Source organism: Lissotriton helveticus, chromosome 8 (genome assembly GCF_964261635.1).
Source record: "Lissotriton helveticus chromosome 8, aLisHel1.1, whole genome shotgun sequence".
NCBI classification, from domain to species: domain Eukaryota; kingdom Metazoa; phylum Chordata; class Amphibia; order Caudata; family Salamandridae; genus Lissotriton; species Lissotriton helveticus.
In genome coordinates, this window is record NC_136069.1 from 1,587,040,364 (window position 1) to 1,587,062,104 (window position 21,741).

The 21,741-nt window shown below is 45.3% G+C and overlaps 1 protein-coding gene across 1 annotated transcript in view; it reads right to left on the minus strand.

Annotated features, from left to right (window-relative positions):
• PDE2A (phosphodiesterase 2A) overlaps positions 1 to 21,741 on the minus strand; it is a 1,220,867-nt gene that overhangs the window by 97,234 nt on the left and 1,101,892 nt on the right. The window contains exons 13-14 of the mRNA XM_078658599.1: positions 18,212 to 18,323; positions 8,077 to 8,116 (exon numbers count right to left, since the gene is read on the minus strand). Coding sequence (XP_078514725.1) covers positions 8,077 to 8,116; positions 18,212 to 18,323 — 152 coding nt within the window. The remainder of the gene's footprint in view (positions 1 to 8,076; positions 8,117 to 18,211; positions 18,324 to 21,741) is intronic.

The following is a 21,741-nucleotide window of genomic DNA, read 5'->3' on the forward strand; positions in this document are numbered from 1 at the left end:
CTAACCTCCACTGGCATTCGCTTATAACCCGTAACATGACGGCTCTCAATAGGGCTATGTTCATCATAGGAGATTTCGCCCATCGACTTGGGCGCACCCATATAAAATCAGTCTTGGAACTGTTCAAGGCTCAGTGCATTCCTTTAGCCAGGTATGGATGCAGCATCTGGGGATATGGGCCTGTCGCCCCAATTCAAACAGCTAAAAACAAATTTCTTAAGGGGCTTTTGGGGATTCCCCAAAGCACACTCTTCAAAATTGTTCATGTAGAGCTGGGTTTGGACTATATTATTGATCAGCTTTGACTCTGTCCCCTGAAGCTCTGGCTCTCAGTTTGGACAAAGAAGGAGTTAGGTCTTAACAAACTGATTACACAAGATTTCATGAATATGGATAACTCTTCCTTCATCCCATGGCTGGCCTATATCTCCTCTAATATGAAATCTTTAGGGAGACTCAAGCTTTATACCAATCCAAGTAGTATAGCTAAACCCGATCATAGAAGGGTCAAAGATGCGTTTAGAGACAAGATGGCAGCAGACCGTGAGGTCATAGCACTACACAAACATTCAGTGCGTCATGCAATACTGGTGAAAACAGTTAGAGCCCTACCTGACTTGGACGCTGTCCCACCACCAGTGACGTCTTTTGACATGTTTTAAGCTTAATTTATTCCAGCGACTATTGCTTTCTAATCACAGTTGTTTTAACCCCTTCCATGCTTGTGACGGAACCACACCGTCACGAGCCACGGGACGGCTGTGCTCATGACGGAGTGGTTCTGTCATGCCGTGGCCGCTCCACCCACGCGGCACTGATTCCCCGCCTGTGCGGGCGAATTAGTGAGTAGGCGGAGCTGTGACGGAACCACTCCGTCATAAGCAGAGGGCGCCCGTGGCTCGTGACGGAGTGGTTCCATCACAAGCATGGCGATGCCGCGCGACCCCCCTCCCCCCTAGCGCCACAGCGGAATTACCGCTGCGGCCAAGGGTTTAAGGACACAATGATGTCCTTGTGTAATTGTGATAATGTCTCAGCTAATGACACATTGTCATGATTTAATGAAAATACAATAATTTGCAATTTAACTTTATACGTCCACTCTTAAAGCTATGAATTTTATTCAAGTCATACATGCATTATTGCATCTACAGTTTTTAAATACACCCACAGTCTGTTTTTTTCTCTCATGTTACTTCTCTGGGGTTCTAAAGCAATTGGAATTTTAACTTGTGCTGATGTTGATCGAATAAAGAATATTGATTGAGTGTTATCACGCACTGAATTCACCACAATGCGACTGGGTGAATTATGTGTTGGTATGTCAGGATAAAATACATCCAGTATTTGTTAAGCGCAAACTACTCACCGCTAAGGGTCTCAAGGAGCTGGGGGCCGTCAGAGAGATTAAGTGAGCTGTTGCCCAGAGTCACATGGTGCTGGGCTGACCTGCCACCAGCGATTGAACCGTGAGCCCTGCGCTCGGGAGTCAGCTGCCGTGGCGCTGCGCCACACCTTTCCCGTCCAGGCAGTGTACTACCTCCCCACTTTTGTGAGTGGAGAGCTGACAATGTTACTGATGTGGAGTTTTAGCACTACTGAACAAACTATGGGGCAGATTTACAAGCCCCTTGCGTCACTTTTGCGTCACTTTTAACATGGGAAAAGTGACGCAAAAGTGGCGCAAGGGGCTCGTAAATCTGCCCCAATATATTTATAGTTATCACTCTCATGTTGAGGGCCGAACGCACCTCCTTCCAGTCACTATCACCACACGCGGGCTGCAGCAACGCTCTTATCTACAGGACTCTAGCGGTTGCATCAGTAGGAGGTCAGCTTGCCACATCCAGGTGCGACATTCAGAGATAAAGCCCCTGAGTGGACTTAAAATAGCCTCCTCTCTGTTGTGACGCTCACGGAATGTCTGAAATTGTCCGTCTAGATGGCTGGCATTTCGCGGATGTGCATCCCCAGTGATAGCCAATAATTCACTCTGTGCTCGATCAACCTATCATTACGATGGCACTTGCTCATCCGCGCATGAAGTCTTTGAAAGTCAGTCATTCAAGCGGCACTCCACCGTAGAAAGAGGCTACAATATCTAATTTACTTCCTGGGAATTAAAGGGGCTGTTCTTTGTCAATCTGGCTTTCAGAGTGCCTAGTTACATACTGCACTTACATGAGCAGCTGAAAAGACTTGAATGCCCACTCCAGGCTCCTTGAGAACCATACTTTTAACCATCTACAGAAGATGTGGAGGTAGGGCACAGAACAGGAATACAGCCTTGCTTCAAAAAACCCAATTACCAGGATTATTTTCGTGAAAGAGCTGTGGTCACAGTGCTCCACCATAAGTGTTTCTGAAACACTCAGCATAGCTTGTTTGTTCTACAAAGCTCAACCTGCTTGCAGCTTACAGAGGAGTCCAGTGACACCAACCAGGGGCCTCATTTATGAGGCCGTGCGTCACTTTTACGTAGCCGGTGCGTCACTTTTTGTGATGCCCCAGCAGCGTAAAAAATGTGCCTTGTTACACCATATTTACAAAGTGACGCATCTATGTAGATGCATCACTTTGTAAACCCCTGCGCCACATTATACCTACGCCACGTATAATGTATGCAGGGGGGGCGTTCTGACGCAAGAAAGGGTAATAGAATCTTATAGATTTTACTGCGCCACTTCTAGGACACAAATGCGTCAATTTCTTCCGCCTTCCTCACAGCAGGCGTAAGACTGACGCAGGCCCTTTCACATGGGCCATACAGATACGTCAGAAATACTGACATATCTGTAACTCCTTGCGCCATGATGCGTCATACTCTAAATATGACGCATCATTGGTGTCGCAAGGAGGGCGCAGTGAAAAGGGATGCATCGCTGTTTTCACGTAGTGATGCGTCACTCTTCATAAATGAGGCCCCCGGTGTTTGATGTTTGCTCAGATTGAACCAGAAATTTAATAATCAGCACATTATTTATGCCTTGTGGTGGAATAATGTTTACCTAAATAAACAGGTCAAAGAATTTGTGAGTGCATAATATGATGTGACTGCATTTAGAGATGCAAGGGACACTCCTGAAAACTCAGGATGTGAAAGGGCTAAGGGTGAGTCAAGGGGTCATCCCTTTGACGTGATGAGGTCACTTCCATAGGTCACGTCCACTACACCTGGTACTTTGGTGCATCTAGGACTACAGCTTGCTGTGGAGGGGTAAACGTCCTTTAGGACAAAGCCGGAATCATGCTGTGCCTTCGCAGCGCTGGCAATAGAATGAACGCGTCTTTAGCACGCATTTGTTCAGCACGCAAGTCATTACAGAGACTTGCTTAAGGGGAGCGCATTGGTGGAATGCTGTTGGATTTAAAGTCCAACATCTTCCCTACTGTTGCACAGACTGGAGTTGGAATAGTAAATTAATCTATTCCAAAATCCAGCAACTCCTAAGTCAAGTAGTTATAATGACTTGTGGGCTGAACTAATGCATGCTAAAGACATGTTTGTTCAAATGTCGGCGTTCAGAAGGCATGCGTGCTAAATGCCTACAACATACCGTCCGTCATTCCTGTGAAGGTTTCTCAAGCCCCCATGAAAAACTGTTCAGTAGTTATGTCTGTCATTTAATTTCTAATTACCAGCTCTGTAGGAAGTTGAATTGCAGGACACCTTTCTAATGTTCTATTAGTTGCAAAATCCAGAGTCTCTTTCCTTCTGGCTGTTTTCCTTGTCCTATTCTGTCTTGTGTTTGCCTCCTAGCTCCTTATTCCCAGGCTTTCCATGTTCTTGATCGTTTATCGGCAATTAGTAACATCTAACAAAAGACACAGCTTGTATTACATGGAGTGACGTGTTTATTACGTCCCTTCATTCGCACTACATACTATCTATGTTTATGGGTAGGGCGATTCAGTCGTTAATTCTTGTGCTTGATTGCAGGAAGTAGCAGATTACTTTCAGACCTTGTTTATACTAATGATTGATGTTCAGATGTGGCTATGGGGATGCTTGTGAACAGTGGTGTAACACAAAATGATGGAGCACCCCCTGCAGAATGTTATGAGGGGCCACAGATTCTCCAATATCTTACAAATATCCATAGACTTTGAGCTGAATGGGGGCTCCCTGAATGGTTGAGGGCCCTCTGAAGGGTTGGAGGCCCCCCCTGCATCGCAGGGGCTTCATGGGCCTGTGTTATGCCCCTGGTTGTGGTTCTCTAAGCATGAAAATGTAAGTTTGTTTTTGTTTGTCATTGATCACTAATCTGGGGTGGTAGGTGTTAACCCCTTCCACATGGGGCTAATACCCCCGCAGTGCGGGGGGAGGGGGGCCGGGCGCGGCGCCTTGGTGCTCATGACGAACTGAACTCGTCACGACTCCGCCCACTCCCATGGAACACCCGCACAGGCGGGAAATTAGCCCCACGTGGGCGATCCGCGGCAGTTATGACGAGCTCATCTCGTCATGAGCACAACTCCACTGTGCCTCATGACGAGCTGAGGGGTTAACAGTGGGGGTCATTGGATGTTCATTGTGCTCTACCCGTTTAAGTTAATAGTGCAAAAAGCAAGATGGATTCATTGTTTCTGACTTTTAGCGTTTCAGGAAAAGAACTGAAACTTCTGTGTACATGTTGGACAGATGGCTAAAATAGACTATCATTCTAGCTTGTGAGAAGCAGGGTAAGGATTGATCAGGGGTTGTTCAGGGCATGTCTACATCATGGACATTTTTGAAAAGGGCATTCATGGAGAACATGTGTGCGGCAACCACTTGGGCAACTCCACACACAATTATGACTAATTACAAACTTCAAGTGGGTGAAGGTCTTTCTTCAGATTTTGGAGAGAAAGTATTTTAATCTGGAAAGAATGTCTGAATTTCTATGTCAAGCATCTTAAAACATCAATGGTTGTTGTATTATTTGGTCTAATCGTATTTTCCCTCTGTTATAATGCTGCATTTTTAAGAATGGTTTTCTGCTTGGGGGGTACCATGCAGATAAGGCCCGGGATGAAGAAAATGGGCATGGAAGTAATGACCACGGTTCAGACCCGTAATCTTCGTTACCATTACTCCAAGTCCACATGTTCCTTGTCACAGTCCTCAGTTTATCACCAACCACCCAAGGGAGGTAAGGGAGAATCACCCAGTAGAACATTAGGATTTTAAATACGTGGCCTCCGTTCCTACAGGACGTGTGTCGTGAGAGGCCCTCTTTTATGTCAATGATCAGGAAGTTGAGGGCAACCATGAAAGTAGTTTTTCTTGACCTTGACACCCAGATTACGTAACAGTTGTACTGGTGAAAAAATGCAGCAAATGCTTGATTGCATATTTTTATATAGTACAGAAATATTTTTACACTAGGGAAGTCAACATGCTGATTTTGCACAGTATTTTTGAACTAGGGTTATGTCAAAGGTTCCATTTTTTGTTTTCTTTTTACCTTTGGCACTGTTCAACTAATATGCACAAAAGTTTTCAATAAAAAAAGTTCTTCAACTTTGGCTTCGGAATAGCAAGGTTATTGCATAAAAGTCAAGCGTGAGTGACGGGGAAAGCACCCCCCGTGCAGAAATCATTGGCCGAGTGGTCCATGCGGCTAGGTAGACCGCGATATTATGTGTATTGCTAACCCTTTCATTTAAAACGTACTCTGTAGCCAACTGGCACTATTGTTGATGAGGTGCTGCTGATCGAGAACTGTTGAACGGCAAGTTATGGTAACGTGGTGAACTGTTGTTGCCAACGCATGCAATCTTGTTCAATCATGGGTTCTTTTCCCCTGCTTCTTATTGTGATATGGACACAGTGTACGTTTAATATCATGGTATGCAATATAAATGTAAAAATGCAATAAAAGATATTCAAACAAAAAAATAAAAGTCAAGCGTGAGCCCATAAAAATGGAAGGTCAAAAAAGTGACATTTCCTATTTTAACTCCCATAAGATTCTTTGCTCGTCGATACATACAAGACAGAAATCTTTGCATGAATCTACAACTTTATTCTAGCAACATCTTTTCCTTATTTTGGGGTAAATATGTTCAGTATTTTTGGAGAAATTAGTGTTTAAAAATCATTTTGATCTGGGCATGAAAAGGTTAAATTGTAGAGTTAACTTGACAGCTGAAAAAGTGTATTTTTTATTTTCGCATAACTTTAGTACTTTTTGATGGAATGTCAAAAACTGGCACATGCTTAGCTGATTCTTTGTATTTTGTGCAGATTTGTAAAGGGACATAATTAAAAGGGAGGATCAAAAAAAGTGTTAGTTTGCTAATAAGTGCGGCATCATTTGACAAATCCACATAGCATTTGCAGACATTTATCCCGTTTAGCCTTCTGTGGGTATGACAAGCTTCGTGCAGATCAAGGGACGCGAAATTACAAGGCTGGGAAAAAACTTTTCTTGTGCTAATAACGTTGGTGGTGTTTAATAGATCTGCATGAAATTTGACTAGCTGTTTGCCAGTGCAGGATTCTCTGGTTTCAAGCATTTCCAACAAGGGGGGGGGGGGGACATTAAATAGGGAGTTTCAATATAATTTATGTGCCGGGCTTTGCCACACTCCCTGCAGCCAAGCCCTGCTGTGCAAAGCCAAGGCAGTGTGCACCTTGCATTGGTCATAAATAGGAGGATAAGTGCCTGGAACAGCTGAATGTGACATATTATCAAAACATCACAGAAAATCACTGAAAAACAAAGCTTAAAGTGAAGTTATGATTAGCGTTGGTTATAAGACCTTACTATTTTTTTTAACTTATAATTTCATTGAGAGAATCACGGTTAAGATGAAGTTACCTAAAAACACTAAAATTCACCAGTAATGGTTTAGTAAACTACCCTTAAAGTGTGCCCGGTCATGCACATCATTAAGGGCAGCACTGCTAGCAACTCAAATGACACTGATGACATCACCGATGACATCACCGATGAGATACGTTCAGTGGTTTTAGATTTTATTTTGTTACTATACCATGACTTTCTGGGGCATATTATCAAGCCCCAGTGATAACTATCGCTAAGCGCAATTAGCGCTAGGATAAATATCGCCGGGTAGCGTGGACTTTTATCACTGAGATAGCGTGCTATCAGCAACGCTTATCTCAGAAGTGATAAAAATCCTCGCGCTAACTGCCAAATGAGAGATTATCGCTGGAAAACCAACGATAATCTCTCGAAGTTTGGCGTTAGCTTGATGATAGGGGCTCACAAACTTAGCCATGATATCCACCTTCCATAGGATATCATGGCTAAGTCAGGAAAATACCAGGTGTAAAAAAAGCAGCGCTAACCACGGTTAGCGCTGCTTTTTTTTATCACTAACAGGGTTAGCGATATCCTTGATAATAGGAGAAATGTCGCTTAACAACATTTCTCCTATTATTTTTGTCTGGAACGCCCCCTTTGCATCTCATTAGTGATGCAAGGGGAAGCGTAGAGAAAAAGGGTGCTAACATGCGAATTTGCGTGTTGGCACCCTGTTGCTGATAGGGAGATAATTGTATCTCCGCTTTCTTGGCTTTTAAAGCCAAAAAAGCAGAGACAAATCCCTTGATAATATGCCCCTCTGTTCTTTTCAAGTGAGTGTGCAGTTATATAACAAACCAGTGAAAATGAATGTGGCTCCTCAACACATTTTAGTATGTTATGAAGAAAAATACACATATTTCTTTTGTTTTTAAAAAAACCTCTTCCTTTCTTGCTCCATTTGATACATCCGCATGCAACTGAAATGGCATTGAGAGAATATATACAAGCTCAGACTGGCTAGACTGGGCATCACACAGTTGCTAGGGAACGTGCTAAAAACAGACTGCAAATGTCCAAGATCCAAGCAAAGGGCATGGGCTAAAATCTGGCTTATTTTGACGTGCCTGCACGCCTGTTTGTGCTCTAAAATGTTGTTTTACAGCCCGGATTATTCTTTTCTACTAAATCCATACTAGTTCATTACCATTCACCAGCACTGCATACGTCATCAAGGTGCAGTGACCATGTGTTCGTAAATTATAAGGGGAAAAAAGGTAATGTGCTCAGAAGCCGAGGAAAAGAAAGTAGCGCTTACCCAAGTGCGTGAAGAGGTTTTTGGCAACTTGTAAGAGAGCCTGTCGAAGAGAAAAGAGTAAACATGTTTATTTGGTATTCATGAAATATAAGAACAGATGTAGCGCGTGGTGGTGACATTTCAAGCAGTGCTGAATTTAAGTTATGCCGCCATTATCCAGACACAGACAGCCTTGTCTGCGCCTGCACGTTTGAGTGGGAGCCTCTCTTGACTTTCTCCTGCCTTTCCTCAGGTGTGTTATATTTCTTCTCTGACATTTGCCTGTTGGATTTATGTTATGAGGTGGGTGAGGCGCCCTCCTTTACCTGGTTTACTTTACTATAGCCCGCCGTAGAGGGCTATACAGGCTTATACCAGCCATCATAAGCCCGGAGCACTCCATTGTTTTTAATGGAGCTCCCAACATTCCATTAATGTGTCTTAGCTTTACCTCTTGATTTTTAGCTCAACAATCACCATGACCTAGTTTGTCTTTGCATTTCTAATGCTTGTTGGGTTAAGGTCAGGTAAGGTGCCATCTTAGAGTAAAGGTAAGGTCGAGAGCTAGGGCTCGTGCAAGGGTCAGGGGAAGGCCGAGGCAGTGGACTACTGATGAGTTAAGGCTAAAATTAGGTAACGTGTCATGGTACGGTATGTTATATGTTAAGACGACATATTGACATTTAAGCTGCAAGCATTTAAGCTGCAAGCATGGAAACATCTAATTCATGTTAATGTGAATCACTTTTCAGAATCTTGTTCATGACTTCAGTTACTTGATTGGTCAAATGCAATCAATGCATTTGTATTTTGAGACTGCACCAGCACACTGTCAAAATGATAATTGGGCAGTGTAAATTTTACATTATAATTAACCAGACTTTTGTTTTACAACCTGCCAACAGAATATATTAAACTGGTGTTCTTTTCAGGTAGTAGGCTTTGAGCTAGGTATATATCAGAATCAGGAATGCCTACAGTGGGCCACTGGTTCCCCACATCATTTCTTCCCAGGGTAAAATGTAAAGATGCTTCACCTAAATGCCCACTGTGTCCACCTCAGGAAAACAACTTTTCAGCCACTCATTGAATTCACGTCTAAATGACTAGTTTGTGTTAACACTCAGATTAGGGCACTCTTAAATGGCCCCACTCAATTGTATGTGCCTTTTTTTCTCACAATGACTCTTGTGGGTTCTTCCATAAGTACAATGCTATGACGAATAATATCCAATTCTGACATCCCAGTTAGCATCCATTTTGATATACCAGAAGGGAACCTTGAATAAAGGTTCCATGCAGATGTCACAGGTGAAGGGTTGACAGTGGTGGGAGTGGTGCACTTGTGGGACAGATCATCCGAGAGGCTTTGGGTCTAGACAGCATATTCAGTGATGGAGGGGTGATGCGATAGCATCTTCAGTGATGGAGGGGTCCTAAAAAAAGTTAGATCAGGCTCCCCTTTGGACTGCTGCCCCCCTCACGTCTTGCAGGCAGCCTTCCTCGCCTGCCCAGACCCGGTCCTCTCTTTTCTCAATAACTCTCTCAAACTAGGCACTGTCCCTGACATCTTCAAAAGTGCAGAAATTGTCCCAATATTGAAGAAACCCAATGCCGACCCTCTGACCCTTGGTAACTACCGTCCCATTTCCCTCCTCCCCTATTTGGGTAAAATCCTAGAGGCCCATGTCACTAACTGCCTCAGCTCTTTTATCGAACAGTCCCACTTCCTCGACCCACATCAGGCGGGTTTTAGACCCGCACACTCCACGGAGTCAGTCATACTGTCAGTTATGGACAAGCTTAGGAGTGGGGACTGATAAAGGCCTTTCCCAGGCCCTGGTGCTCCTGGATCTATCTGCTGCTTTCGACACGGTTGATCATGATCTCCTGATCAACCATGTCGGCGGTGCTGGGATTCAGGGCCTGGCCCTGCAATGGATCTCCTCCTTCCTCAGCAATCAATATCAGGCAGTACGCATCGCTAACTTCTCTGCCTAGAAAATTAAGCTGAACTGTGGAGTTCCCTAGGGTTCCTCCCTCTCGCCCCTTCTTTTCAATTTATATCTACTTCCTTTAATTTGGTCGCTGCGCACTAAAATGGTTGAAACCTTCAACTACGCAGATGACCTCCAGCTGGTTTTCAATATCGACTCCTCCACCTCCTCAGTGCTCAACTTCCAATCCATCATGAGCTTCATCAGTGAATGGATGTATATCAACCAACTGAAGTTGAACCCTGAAAAAACCGAGTTGATTCTCACGGGAGGAACTGCCAACCCGTGGAACTCCAACTTTTGGCCCCCTGCCTTGGGCAGTCCCCCACGCCCTGCTGACTCTGTCAAGAGCTTAGGCATCACCATCAGCAACGATCTGTCCATGAAAGCTCAAATCAGCTCGGTCATTTCTGCTTGTTTTTACCATCTTCGCAGAATCCGAAAGATCAGCCGATTCTGGACCACTGAGGCCCTCACCCTGGTCACACTGGCCCTGGTAATCTCTCGTATCGACTATGCCAACTCCCTGTATGTTGGCATTCCAGCTTACCAACTACAACTACTTACCTGCAGCTGGTTCAAAACCAAGCGGCCAGGCTAATCTATCGCCAACCTAAACACCATCACATTAGCCCCCTAATGAAGAGTCTTCATTGGCTCCCGGTGGCCAAGTGCTGTAACTTCAAGCTGGGCTGCATTATCTTTAAAGCTCTTGCTGGTGTTGGCCCAGTCTTTGTCTCATCGAAGATCCAGCGCTATATCCCCTCCCGGGAGCTGAGCTCCTCTCACCTGAACCTACTGTCCACTCCTGCTTTTAAACGCAAGAAGCACGGGGGTCTTAGTTTTTCGGTCCTAGCCCCACAGTTCTGGAACTCTCTCCCTATGGAACTGAGGTCCATGTCCTCTTATGCCCAGTTTAGAAAACTCCTTAAGACCCTGCTGTTCTCTCAGGCTTACGCATAAGCCAATGCTTCGCTCTGTTGACGCCGCCTTCCCTGTTCCTCAGCGCCATGAAACCGCTTGGTGAACATGAGCTTAACAAATTCCTTTAACATAACATAACATAATATAACAGGGGTGATGCGACAGCATCTTCAGTGATGGAGGGGTGATGCGACAGCATCTTCAGTGATGGAGGGGTGATACAACAGCATCTTCAGTGATGGAGGGTGATGCAACAGCATCTTCAGTGATGGAGGGTGATGCAACAGCATCTTCAGTGATGGAGGGGTGATACAACAGCATCTTCAGTGATGGAGGGGTGATACGACAGCATCTTCAGTGATGGAGGGTGATACGACAGCATCTTCAGTGATGGAGGGTGATGCAACAGCATCTTCAGTGATGGAGGGGTGATACAACAGCATCTTCAGTGATGGAGGGGTGATACGACAGCACCTTCAGTGATGGAGGGTGATGCAACAGCATCTTCAGTGATGGAGGGGTGATGCGACAGCATCTTCAGTGATGGAGGGTGATGCAACAGCATCTTCAGTGATGGAGGGGTGATACGACAGCATCTTCAGTGATGGAGGGTGATGCAACAGCATCTTCAGTGATGGAGGGGTGATGCGACAGCATCTTCAGTGATCGAGGGGTGATACAACAGCATCTTCAGTGATGGAGGGGTGATACGACAGCATCTTCAGTGATGGAGGGGTGATACAACAGCATCTTCAGTGATGGAGGGTGATGCAACAGCATCTTCAGTGATGGAGGGGTGATGCGACAGCATCTTCAGTGATGGAGGGTGATGCAACAGCATCTTCAGTGATGGAGGGGTGATACGACAGCATCTTCAGTGATGGAGGGGTGATGCGACAGCATCTTCAGTGATGGAGGGGTGATACAACAGCATCTTCAGTGATGGAGGGGTGATGCGACAGCATCTTCAGTGATGGAGGGTGATGCAACAGCATCTTCAGTGATGGAGGGGTGATGCAACAGCATCTTCAGTGATGGAGGGGTGATGCAACAGCATCTTCAGTGATGGAGGGTGATGCGACATCATCTTCAGTGATGGAGGGGTGATGCGACAGCATCTTCAGTGATGGAGGGGTGATACAACAGCATCTTCAGTGATGGAGGGGTGATGCAACAGCATCTTCAGTGATGGAGGGGTGATGCGACAGCATCTTCAGTGGTCGAGGGGTGATACAACAGCATCTTCAGTGATGGAGGGTGATGCAACAGCATCTTCAGTGATGGAGGGGTGATACGACAGCATCTTCAGTGATGGAGGGGTGATACAACAGCATCTTCAGTGATGGAGGGTGATGCGACAGCATCTTCAGTGATGGAGGGTGATGCAACAGCATCTTCAGTGATGGAGGGGTGATGCAACAGCATCTTCAGTGATGGAGGGTGATGCGACAGCATCTTCAGTGATGGAGGGGTGATACAACAGTATCTTCAGTGATGGAGGGGTGATACGACAGCATCTTCAGTGATGGAGGGGTGATACAACAGCATCTTCAGTGATGGAGGGTGATGCGACAGCATCTTCAGTGATGGAGGGTGATGCGACAGCATCTTCAGTGATGGAGGGGTGATGCGACAGCATCTTCAGTGATGGAGGGTGATGCAACAGCATCTTCAGTGATGGAGGGGTGATGCGACAGCATCTTCAGTGATGGAGGGGTGATACGACAGCATCTTCAGTGATGGAGGGGTGATACAACAGCATCTTCAGTGATGGAGGGGTGATGCGACAGCATCTTCTGTGATGGAGGGGTGATACAACAGCATCTTCAGTGATGGAGGGGTGATGCGACAGCATCTTCAGTGATGGAGGGGTGATACAACAGCATCTTCAGTGATGGAGGGTGATGCAACAGCATCTTCAGTGATGGAGGGGTGATGCGACAGCATCTTCAGTGATGGAGGGGTGATACGACAGCATCTTCAGTGATGGAGGGGTGATACAACAGCATCTTCAGTGATGGAGGGGTGATGCGACAGCATCTTCAGTGATGGAGGGGTGATGCGACATCATCTTCAGTGATGGAGGGTGATGCAACAGCATCTTCAGTGATGGAGGGGTGATGCGACAGCATCTTCAGTGATGGAGGGGTGATACAACAGCATCTTCAGTGATGGAGGGGTGATGCAACAGCATCTTCAGTGATGGAGGGGTGATGCGACAGCATCTTCAGTGATGGAGGGGTGATGCGACATCATCTTCAGTGATGGAGGGTGATGCAACAGCATCTTCAGTGATGGAGGGGTGATGCGACAGCATCTTCAGTGATGGAGGGTGATGCAACAGCATCTTCAGTGATGGAGGGGTGATGCGACAGCATCTTCAGTGATGGAGGGGTGATGCAACAGCATCTTCGGTGACAGAGGGGTGATGCGACATCATCTTCAGTGATGGAGGTGTGATGCAACAGTGTTTTCAGGGGTGCAGGTGGGGATGCAAGAGTGTCTTCAGTGAATGATGCTGGTGATTGCAGTATCTTTATTGATGGAGATGGCGGTGGGGGATCACACGGTGTCTTAGTGATGCTGGCTGTGATTCAATGATGACCATTGGATGATCATGGAGATGGGAATCAGAAAGCGTCTTCAGTGATGGATGAGGGGATTCATCAGTGACCTCCGTGATGGGGATCTGAGTGTGTCTTCGGTGATGGAAGTGGGTATCAGACAGTATATTTAATGCTTCATGTGGGGTTCAAACAGTGCCTTCAGTGATCGAGGTGGGGATCAGACATTGTCTTCAACGATAGAGGAGGTGGGGATCAGCCTGTATCTTCTGAGGGGTCTTCACTGATGATGGCGTGGGTCTGGGTGTGTCCTCAATATTGGAGTTAAGGTCGTCATTGATGATTGTGGGGATTCTGCGTGTGTTTTTGGTATTTAAACAGAATATCAGAAACAGAAATATCGTGGACCAAAACATTGTATCAAGAATATCGAGGACATAAATATCATGTAAGTAAGTTTCTATAGGTAAGCAAAGTTTTACTATACATAACTCCACATATATGTGCCCTGACCATCTCTATATATATCTTCAAGGTACATAGAAGTGGAGTTAAGAATAGTAAATCCATACTTACCTATATGCACGTTCCTTCTCGATAATTTGGTCCTATATATTTTTTACACATTATTATGTCCACACAATATTTCTGTTTCCGATACTCTGTCAGTGATCCGTGTATTCAGGGATAAGGGTGGGGATCCTGGAGCTGTCTTCAGTGATGAAGATAGGGGTCTGCATTGATGCAGAGGAGAGCACTGGCAGTGTATTCATTGAAGGAGTTGGCTCTTGCTATGGTGTTCACTTATGAACTTGGTGGGTCAGGATGTTTCTATAATGACAGACATTGGGGGACCAGACAATGCCTTCAATGATGGGCTACATCTTAAGTGCCCTAGGAGAGAGCCCCTCCTCTTCCATCCCTGTACATGATGGAAGGGATGGAGAAGGTCACTCTCATCTCTGCTCCAAGAAATGTGCTTGGAGATTTTTGAAATAGGAAAGCAGATAAGAAAAGTAGCATCTAGGTGAATGACGGATGTGAGGTGAGAAACTAGAGGGCATCATCAAAAGATGTGCCATTGTTGACAGACTGTTGTTCTCCAAGAAACATTTTGGCTCCGGCAAAGTAGTGTGAGAAAGTGACAATTTCCAACTGCAACTATAAATAACCTAAAACAATATTTTTCAGTGCTAAGGCACTTCTGGGTACCAATTGCCTTCCACAAATAGGTCTTTGAATGCAATTAATGCCAGTCATCGGTATGGTATGCTTTGAGTACATAACGCCACATTGAAATATACCACCAAAGAAGGAACTGCCCTTCCTTGCACAAACCAGCTCAAAAGAAAGCTATTGAAAGGTTGTCTGTGTAACAACACTGAGTGATGAGAGGGCAGAATAATGGAGTTTGAAACACACATCTGAATAGCAAAGCAGCTGGACTACATGCAAGGAAAGCAAGAGACCGGTGCCTGCCTAGGTAGAGCCCCTTGAACGCTCTTGCTCAGCTGCTCATGAGCAGCACTCATCATGCAAGGGAGAACATTCCATAAGCTGTCTTAAGTTTCACAGATTCTGAAGGCGCTAGGGAATCATACAAATGGTAGAAAAGCGCTATACAAAGGCACCTAATATGAGATATCATAACATAACCTCCCAAGTGCAAGTGTGGCTTCAGTAGTGAGACTCTTAAAATCGACAGATTTTTGCCCTGAATCTCCTCCAGAGTAATATAGCCTGGATTTACCCTGGACCTTACAAAAAATATCCTTGCATATTTTTAGTTTGGCAAAATCCATAAACTTCTTTCTTGAATCCCTGAGGAAAGCTAAAAACCTTATTTTCACAGATGACCTGAAGGTAGCTTCTCACGCTCTCATGGTCGCTAGGCTGGACTTCGGGAATCGGTGAAGATGTTCCATAATCAGTCCTTACACACTCTAAGGCAGCACTCCACCCAGTGACCAGAATGGTCAGCACTTCCCTTAAATTTGACCACATTACGCCTATTCACGCAACATCCGCTGACTGCCTTGAAATAGATGTATGCATACTCAGTTAGTTATTGGACGAGAGCACTGTACATCTTTTATTTTTTATTTTTTATTTTTTAGAATTTTATATAGCGCAAACTAGATCAAAATATATCGGGTATCAGAACGCTTTACATAGCACCAGTTGTGTTACACAAGGACACATCCATTTTTTTACATTTTTTTTAGCCACGGGTATATTAAGTGATTTGCCTGGAATCACAGGATGTTGAGCATTGTTGCCGAACACGGTTCCCCAGCTTCGACGTCGAATGTTCTAGCCGTAAGGCTACATCCTCTCCCAAGTGTCTTCTTAGATCTTCTACCCATCCTCGGCTGACTAAGAGGCCTCAGAAGTTGTACCTCTTCAAAAGTCTAGATCACCATATGCAGATCATCTCATACCCAGACACTTTCTCTCATGGGAGCTAGGACCGCTGCCTGGTGCTCCCTCCCCATCAGTATAAGAATACCATCCGCCCTCCTCGCCTCCAGAAAGCTCCAAGAATCCCCTCTCTTCTACCGCATCCTTAGTTTGATCTCCCAAAAATACCTTACAGTTTGTTGACCTGTTTGTCCGAATCTGATACTCTTCCACTGATACAAGCTTCTTCCTTTGATTCTACAACTTTAAAGAGTTGTGCCAAGTTTACTGCAACTATTTGGAAGCTTTTGTTACATGCAAAGTGCCCAGATGCCTTATTGTGCAGGAGTGGTATAGAAAAATGAGAAAGAACTAAAATAAGACAATGTACAATTCCATTACATAGCAAAGCATAAAGTAGACCAATGTAACACAGAATCTCTTAGCATCATGTAACATACCATAGCATATCATACCATACCATAACATAACATAATGCAGACATTTAGGTCAATGAGTTAAATTGTCGCCGGTCCATAATGTTTGGAGGTCATGAGTTAAAATGTTGTCAAAGCCAAGCCACTCATCCATCCTTCCAACGTTGGTACATTGGGTACCCTTGCATTGGGTAATGGAGATCTTGGTTATTTCAGCCCTTACAAATGATGCAGGTGTGGTCTGAGGAACTACAAAAAAAGTGATTCTAATATAACTATCTTCTGGCTCCCCGGGTGTCCCACACATTTGTTGAGTAATTGAAACACTGAAATGCAGGCATGAACCGCGTGGAGAATAGCGAGCGACAAAAACTCAGTGTAGGCTCTAATTTAATATGTAGTTGGAATTGAGCGGTTTTGTAAAGCACAATCACATAACAAAGGGGGATCACCTACTAGTCCTACTAGTATATGTAAAGACAAGCAAGGTGTGTCTCCGCACTTGCTATTAGTAATTGGGCTACTTAAGGCTCCTTATGTAAACACAAACAGGATAGCCAGTACGAAAATACTATACTAAAGTCAAAATGTTTCAATTATGTTATTAAAGTAATGCTAGATCAAGTGTTCTAACAACTTAGCAAATAGAGGCACTTCCAGATAGGAAGCGCTTCTCATATCAAACCTGCAAGCCGCCCTGCTGAAGACTGGCAAGCATTCTTACATAAGTGGTGAAACGTTGTGAATTAATGGTGTCTGAGAGTATACACAGGTGAATTTGACAAAGAGATTCAACGGCATAGCAGAGAGCCGATGAGTGCAGCGTGACTACACACTTGGAGGTATATTTCATAAAGTTGTGCGCTGGTGAATGTATGCCGAAACTTAACGCAAAACAGAGGGGCATATTTACAAGCCCCCATCGCTACCCCAGTGTCACTTTTTCTGACCTTATGGTGGTGATAGGGGCATCGCCTTATTCACAAGGTGGCATTAAGCCACTTAAAGAGGCTTAACGCTGCCTTGTAAATAAGGCAAACTTTCATGCTATACTTAGCGTGAAAGGGGAGAGCAATGAGTGTTGCGGTGGGCGTTCCACCACAACACCCATTGATTTTGACGCTGCCCCATATTTACAAGGACAGCGTAAACAGGAGGCAGCGCCAACATTAAGACCAGGGAAAACCTGGTCTTAAACAGAAGCAACAAGGAGAAATGTTTAATTTCTCCTAGTTTTTGCTGTTTCTACATGTGCTGTGTTGTGCAGCCCACATTGAAATAGGGAAAGGCCTTTGATTGTTTATGTGCAGGAAGGAACACCTTCCTGCACATAAACAATCTTCCCCTAAAATGCAGGCACCCTTGCACTATGGTGCAGGGGTGTCTGCGTTGGCGCTAGGCAGCTAAACTAAACTAGTCTCATCTGAGTAGCTACAGTTCACAAAAACACTTTTTGATTCATGAATGTGCTTATGATTGTATGATCATCCTAGATCTGAAGTGTTAATTTATAAATACTTTCTTTGAAAACATGATAAATGAACTATGAATAACAATAATGATAATGAAGTCCCTGACAATAAATTGCACAATAAAATGCACTTAATATACCTTTGTGTTTAATCAAAACTGTTTATCCTGTTTCAAGATATCTGAAAAGAGTAATTCATAGAGGAATTTGGTATGTGATCTAAGCCAACCTTTAAAACTCCTAAGCAGTTTGCATTTGAAGTCAATTAGTATTGACATTGCACAAGACATCACAACAAAACAGAACACAACATAGCATACAACAGCAAAAGACCAGACACCATAGGTAGGAGTGCGCACAAACCTGGCATTCACATTTCAGTTTCTGTTCCTTCTGAAATGCCAGGGTGCTGGTGAGGACTGTCGACGTGTAACAGAAGCAGTGCTGTATCTTGTGCTCATCCTCTTCTGTGTATCTAGAGAAGAACACACAATGTTCATGCTTTTTTCACATCTACTGCTTAAGCCATTAAACTTGCATGCATACTTCTTATTAGTGTGATAATCTAAATCAAATGGCTTGTAAAGGCATATTGTCCTCCCAGTACCCGAATGAGTTATGCAATACCACCGTACTGACAGATTTCATCTATTGCATGAAGTGTATTAAACTTACAAACTTAGGAAGCCTCCTATCAGTACTTCATGCCAGTAACCAGTTCATATGGAGTTTACAAGAGGGCAGCAGGTGTGAAACAATTAGGGATTCACAATTAAAGTAATAAACAATAAGTAGTAGAAACGTTTATTGTTTCAGTTAATTAAAACCATGACAATACATTTTATAATATCAAGTGCTACAGATGAAACTCTTAGGGGCCCATTAAGATGTCGGGCGGATTGCCTCCGCCAGGTTGGCGGTAGCCACCGCCGGCCTGGCGGAGGCAATCCGCCCGACATCCACACTAGTTTTCCCCCCCGCCATATTAGTATGGCGTGGGGACTTCGGCGGATGGAAAGACCGTCCGGCGCTTTTCGCCCCGGTCGCCTTGCAGCCGGGGCGGAAAAGGAATAATATGGTGGCGGTGTCTATCAGACACCGCCAGCCATATTATGATGTACATTTTTGCCACGGAAAGGCATGTGGAGAATCCCTGCGGGGGCCCGTTGCGGGCCCCCAGGGACTCTGGGGGGTGGGGTGCACATGGGGGGTACCAGCAGTTCCATGCACAGCATGGCAGGCACCGCCTCCATAAAGGTCCAGCCCAGATCTATGTCATTCCAATGAGTTCCCAGGCCATGAGCTTCCCTAAGACAAGCTCCATCATGGCAAACCTCAACCAGGCATACTCATATCCAACCTAAGAAAACAAGCAAGGCTGAAATGCTCACTGTCAACTCCCTTAAATATGCGCAAGTTCAGACTAGCAGGTGAAACCAGCTCTCATGTTAAACTGGGACTATTCAACGTCCACTCAAACCGGGAAGACACTATGGGCACTCCCAACCTACTATCATTATTGACATACCAGACTTAATTCAAAGGCTATTCCTTCATCATCCTTAATAAACGTCTTACTTAGCCCTACAATTCACTCATCGGAACTGAGCAGCCCAGACCCACTCAAGAACAAAACCAAGTTATTTCTCCCAAACTGAAATCTAAATGTACCATCCCTTACCCTGGGGATCTGGAGGAGGTGAGGTTCGACAATTACCATACATGCCCCAGTAGTTACTTGTTCAGGTGCTTCCATCCACCATCATGTGAATGTAGTTCCATTTTTGATAGAGTTCCAATGCACTGTTGACCTCAATGTGCCAGCCCATTGTAGGGGAGTAACACAGGGTCCTGCTTCCCCTACAGTGTGGGCGGGAGCGCCCTGGGTTCGTAGCCTTTGGCAGCATGCTCTGCCACCTATCGTATGTGCTCTGTGCTGACTGCATTCATTTTTAAAAGCTGTATGGCTCCCGCTTCTATTTTTTTTATTGATTGTCAATGAAATGGGGGGCCACTCCACAGACTTCGCATGGCACCCCTCACAGGTTTCCTCACGCACTGGACCATTGGGTTTCAGAGTTTCGCATTCTGAGTATAAAACCACCTTGTAGTTTAATAATGGGATAGTTCTACATCTTCCGGCCTGAAGTACCGGGTTTTTAAGAACACAGCGGTGCCAGGGAAAACACCCTAAGACTTCGAGTCCTTCCTGTCCCAGACTACAGAAACACAGAGTCTTCTAGGTGAAGTCAAAGATCGAATTTATTGGCTGCAGCCAGTAACAGGTGTCCTAGAAGTATAACACGGTGTATATTCTCAGGAGACTGCTCAAACTTACAAAGCTAGCCATCCCTTTTATACAAAATATTATGCTTTAGGCAAACATTCCTTGTTTTACAGTTGACCATTCACATATTTTCACTACAAAGAAAAAGCAGAATCATGATGACAAGCTTATTTTCAGTTTGTCCAGCCCATAATCAATTACCCGGCAAGGCCCAACATTTTTCATCAGATATCGACGGACCCCTAATAAAATCGGGCACCTCCTCCTCGTAAAGCAGGTCATAAAGTAGAAAGCAGAGACAGGTGTGCGTAAGATTAGGCGTGGTTTGTGTGCGATGAAGGGTTTATGGTATGCCGTGCCTTGATCTAATCTAGCTCGGCCACTGGGAAAGGAACTGACCGAACAGGTTTGGCTTCAGGCAGTGGAGTCAGCTTGCCCAGGTCACAGAGAAGTCAGCAAAGGTGTACGTGTCCTTCAGACTTGTTTTGGCCTTAGTCATCGGCCTATGTGAGGGCAACCACAAAATGGCTGAAATGCACAAAATGGAACCCGAGGGTTCAGGATGAGGTTCCTTATTTCAGGGTGATCTCGCCACTCGAAACCGACGAAAATGCTCGTACATAGTGTACTCGTCATTCTCGGTCCGCTGATACCAAAATCGTCATGATTCGACGATGTTTATGACACGGGTCCAGAATTTTCAGTACCACAGGACCCAGAGAAGATGAGACTCAATCTTACTGGAGCCCTCCGGGATCAGGCCATACCAGTGAGACCTCTCCAGTGGCAGCTCTGTTTGATCAACATTAGCTCTTAAAATAAAGTTGCTTAGACAAGGAAGATTCCTCACAAGAGCATTAGGAAGAGGCAGAACACTGTGGTCTAAACCACCAGTGTTCCGACTCCGCAAGCCCTACCACCCATGCCTTAACCAAGCATATGCCGTAAACACGCATGTGCGTGGTTAAGGCATTGTGCGGTAGGGCTTGCAGAAGGACGGAAGCAGGGAGAGGTCTGCGGTGAGGTAAGTGGGGCTGGGGGTGAGTCGGGTACTTTTGTGGGCTGGGGGGTCATTTTTTTTAGGGCTGGGGTGTGAGGTTGTTTTGAGTGGGGCTGGGGGTGGGTCGGGGTACTTTTGTGGGCTGGGGAGAGGTCGGTGTTGATTTGTGGGCTGGGGTGTGGGTCTGGCTAGTTTTGTGGGCTGGGGGGTGCCAGGTGTTGTTTCAACGGAAGCAGGAAGCAAGGAAAGTTCCGCGGTGAGGTAAGAGGGGCTGGGGGGTGGGTCGGGATACTTTTGTGGGGTGGGGGGTCAGGAGTTGTTTTGTGGGCTGGGGGTGGGTTGATTTGTTTTAAGTGGGGCTGGGGTCCTTTTGTGGGCTGGGGTGTTTTCTGTGCTGGGGTGGATCGGGGTAGTTTCTGGGCTGGGCTGTGGTCGGGATACGTTTTCTGGGCTGGGGTGAGTCGGGGTACCTTTCTGGGCTGGGGGAATCGGGGCTAGTTTTCAGGGCTGGGGGGTTGGAAGTAGTTTTCAGGGCCGGGGGGGCTGGAGGTGTTTTCAGGGTTGGGAGAATTGGGGCTTGTTTTCAGGGCTGGGGGGTGGGGGTGG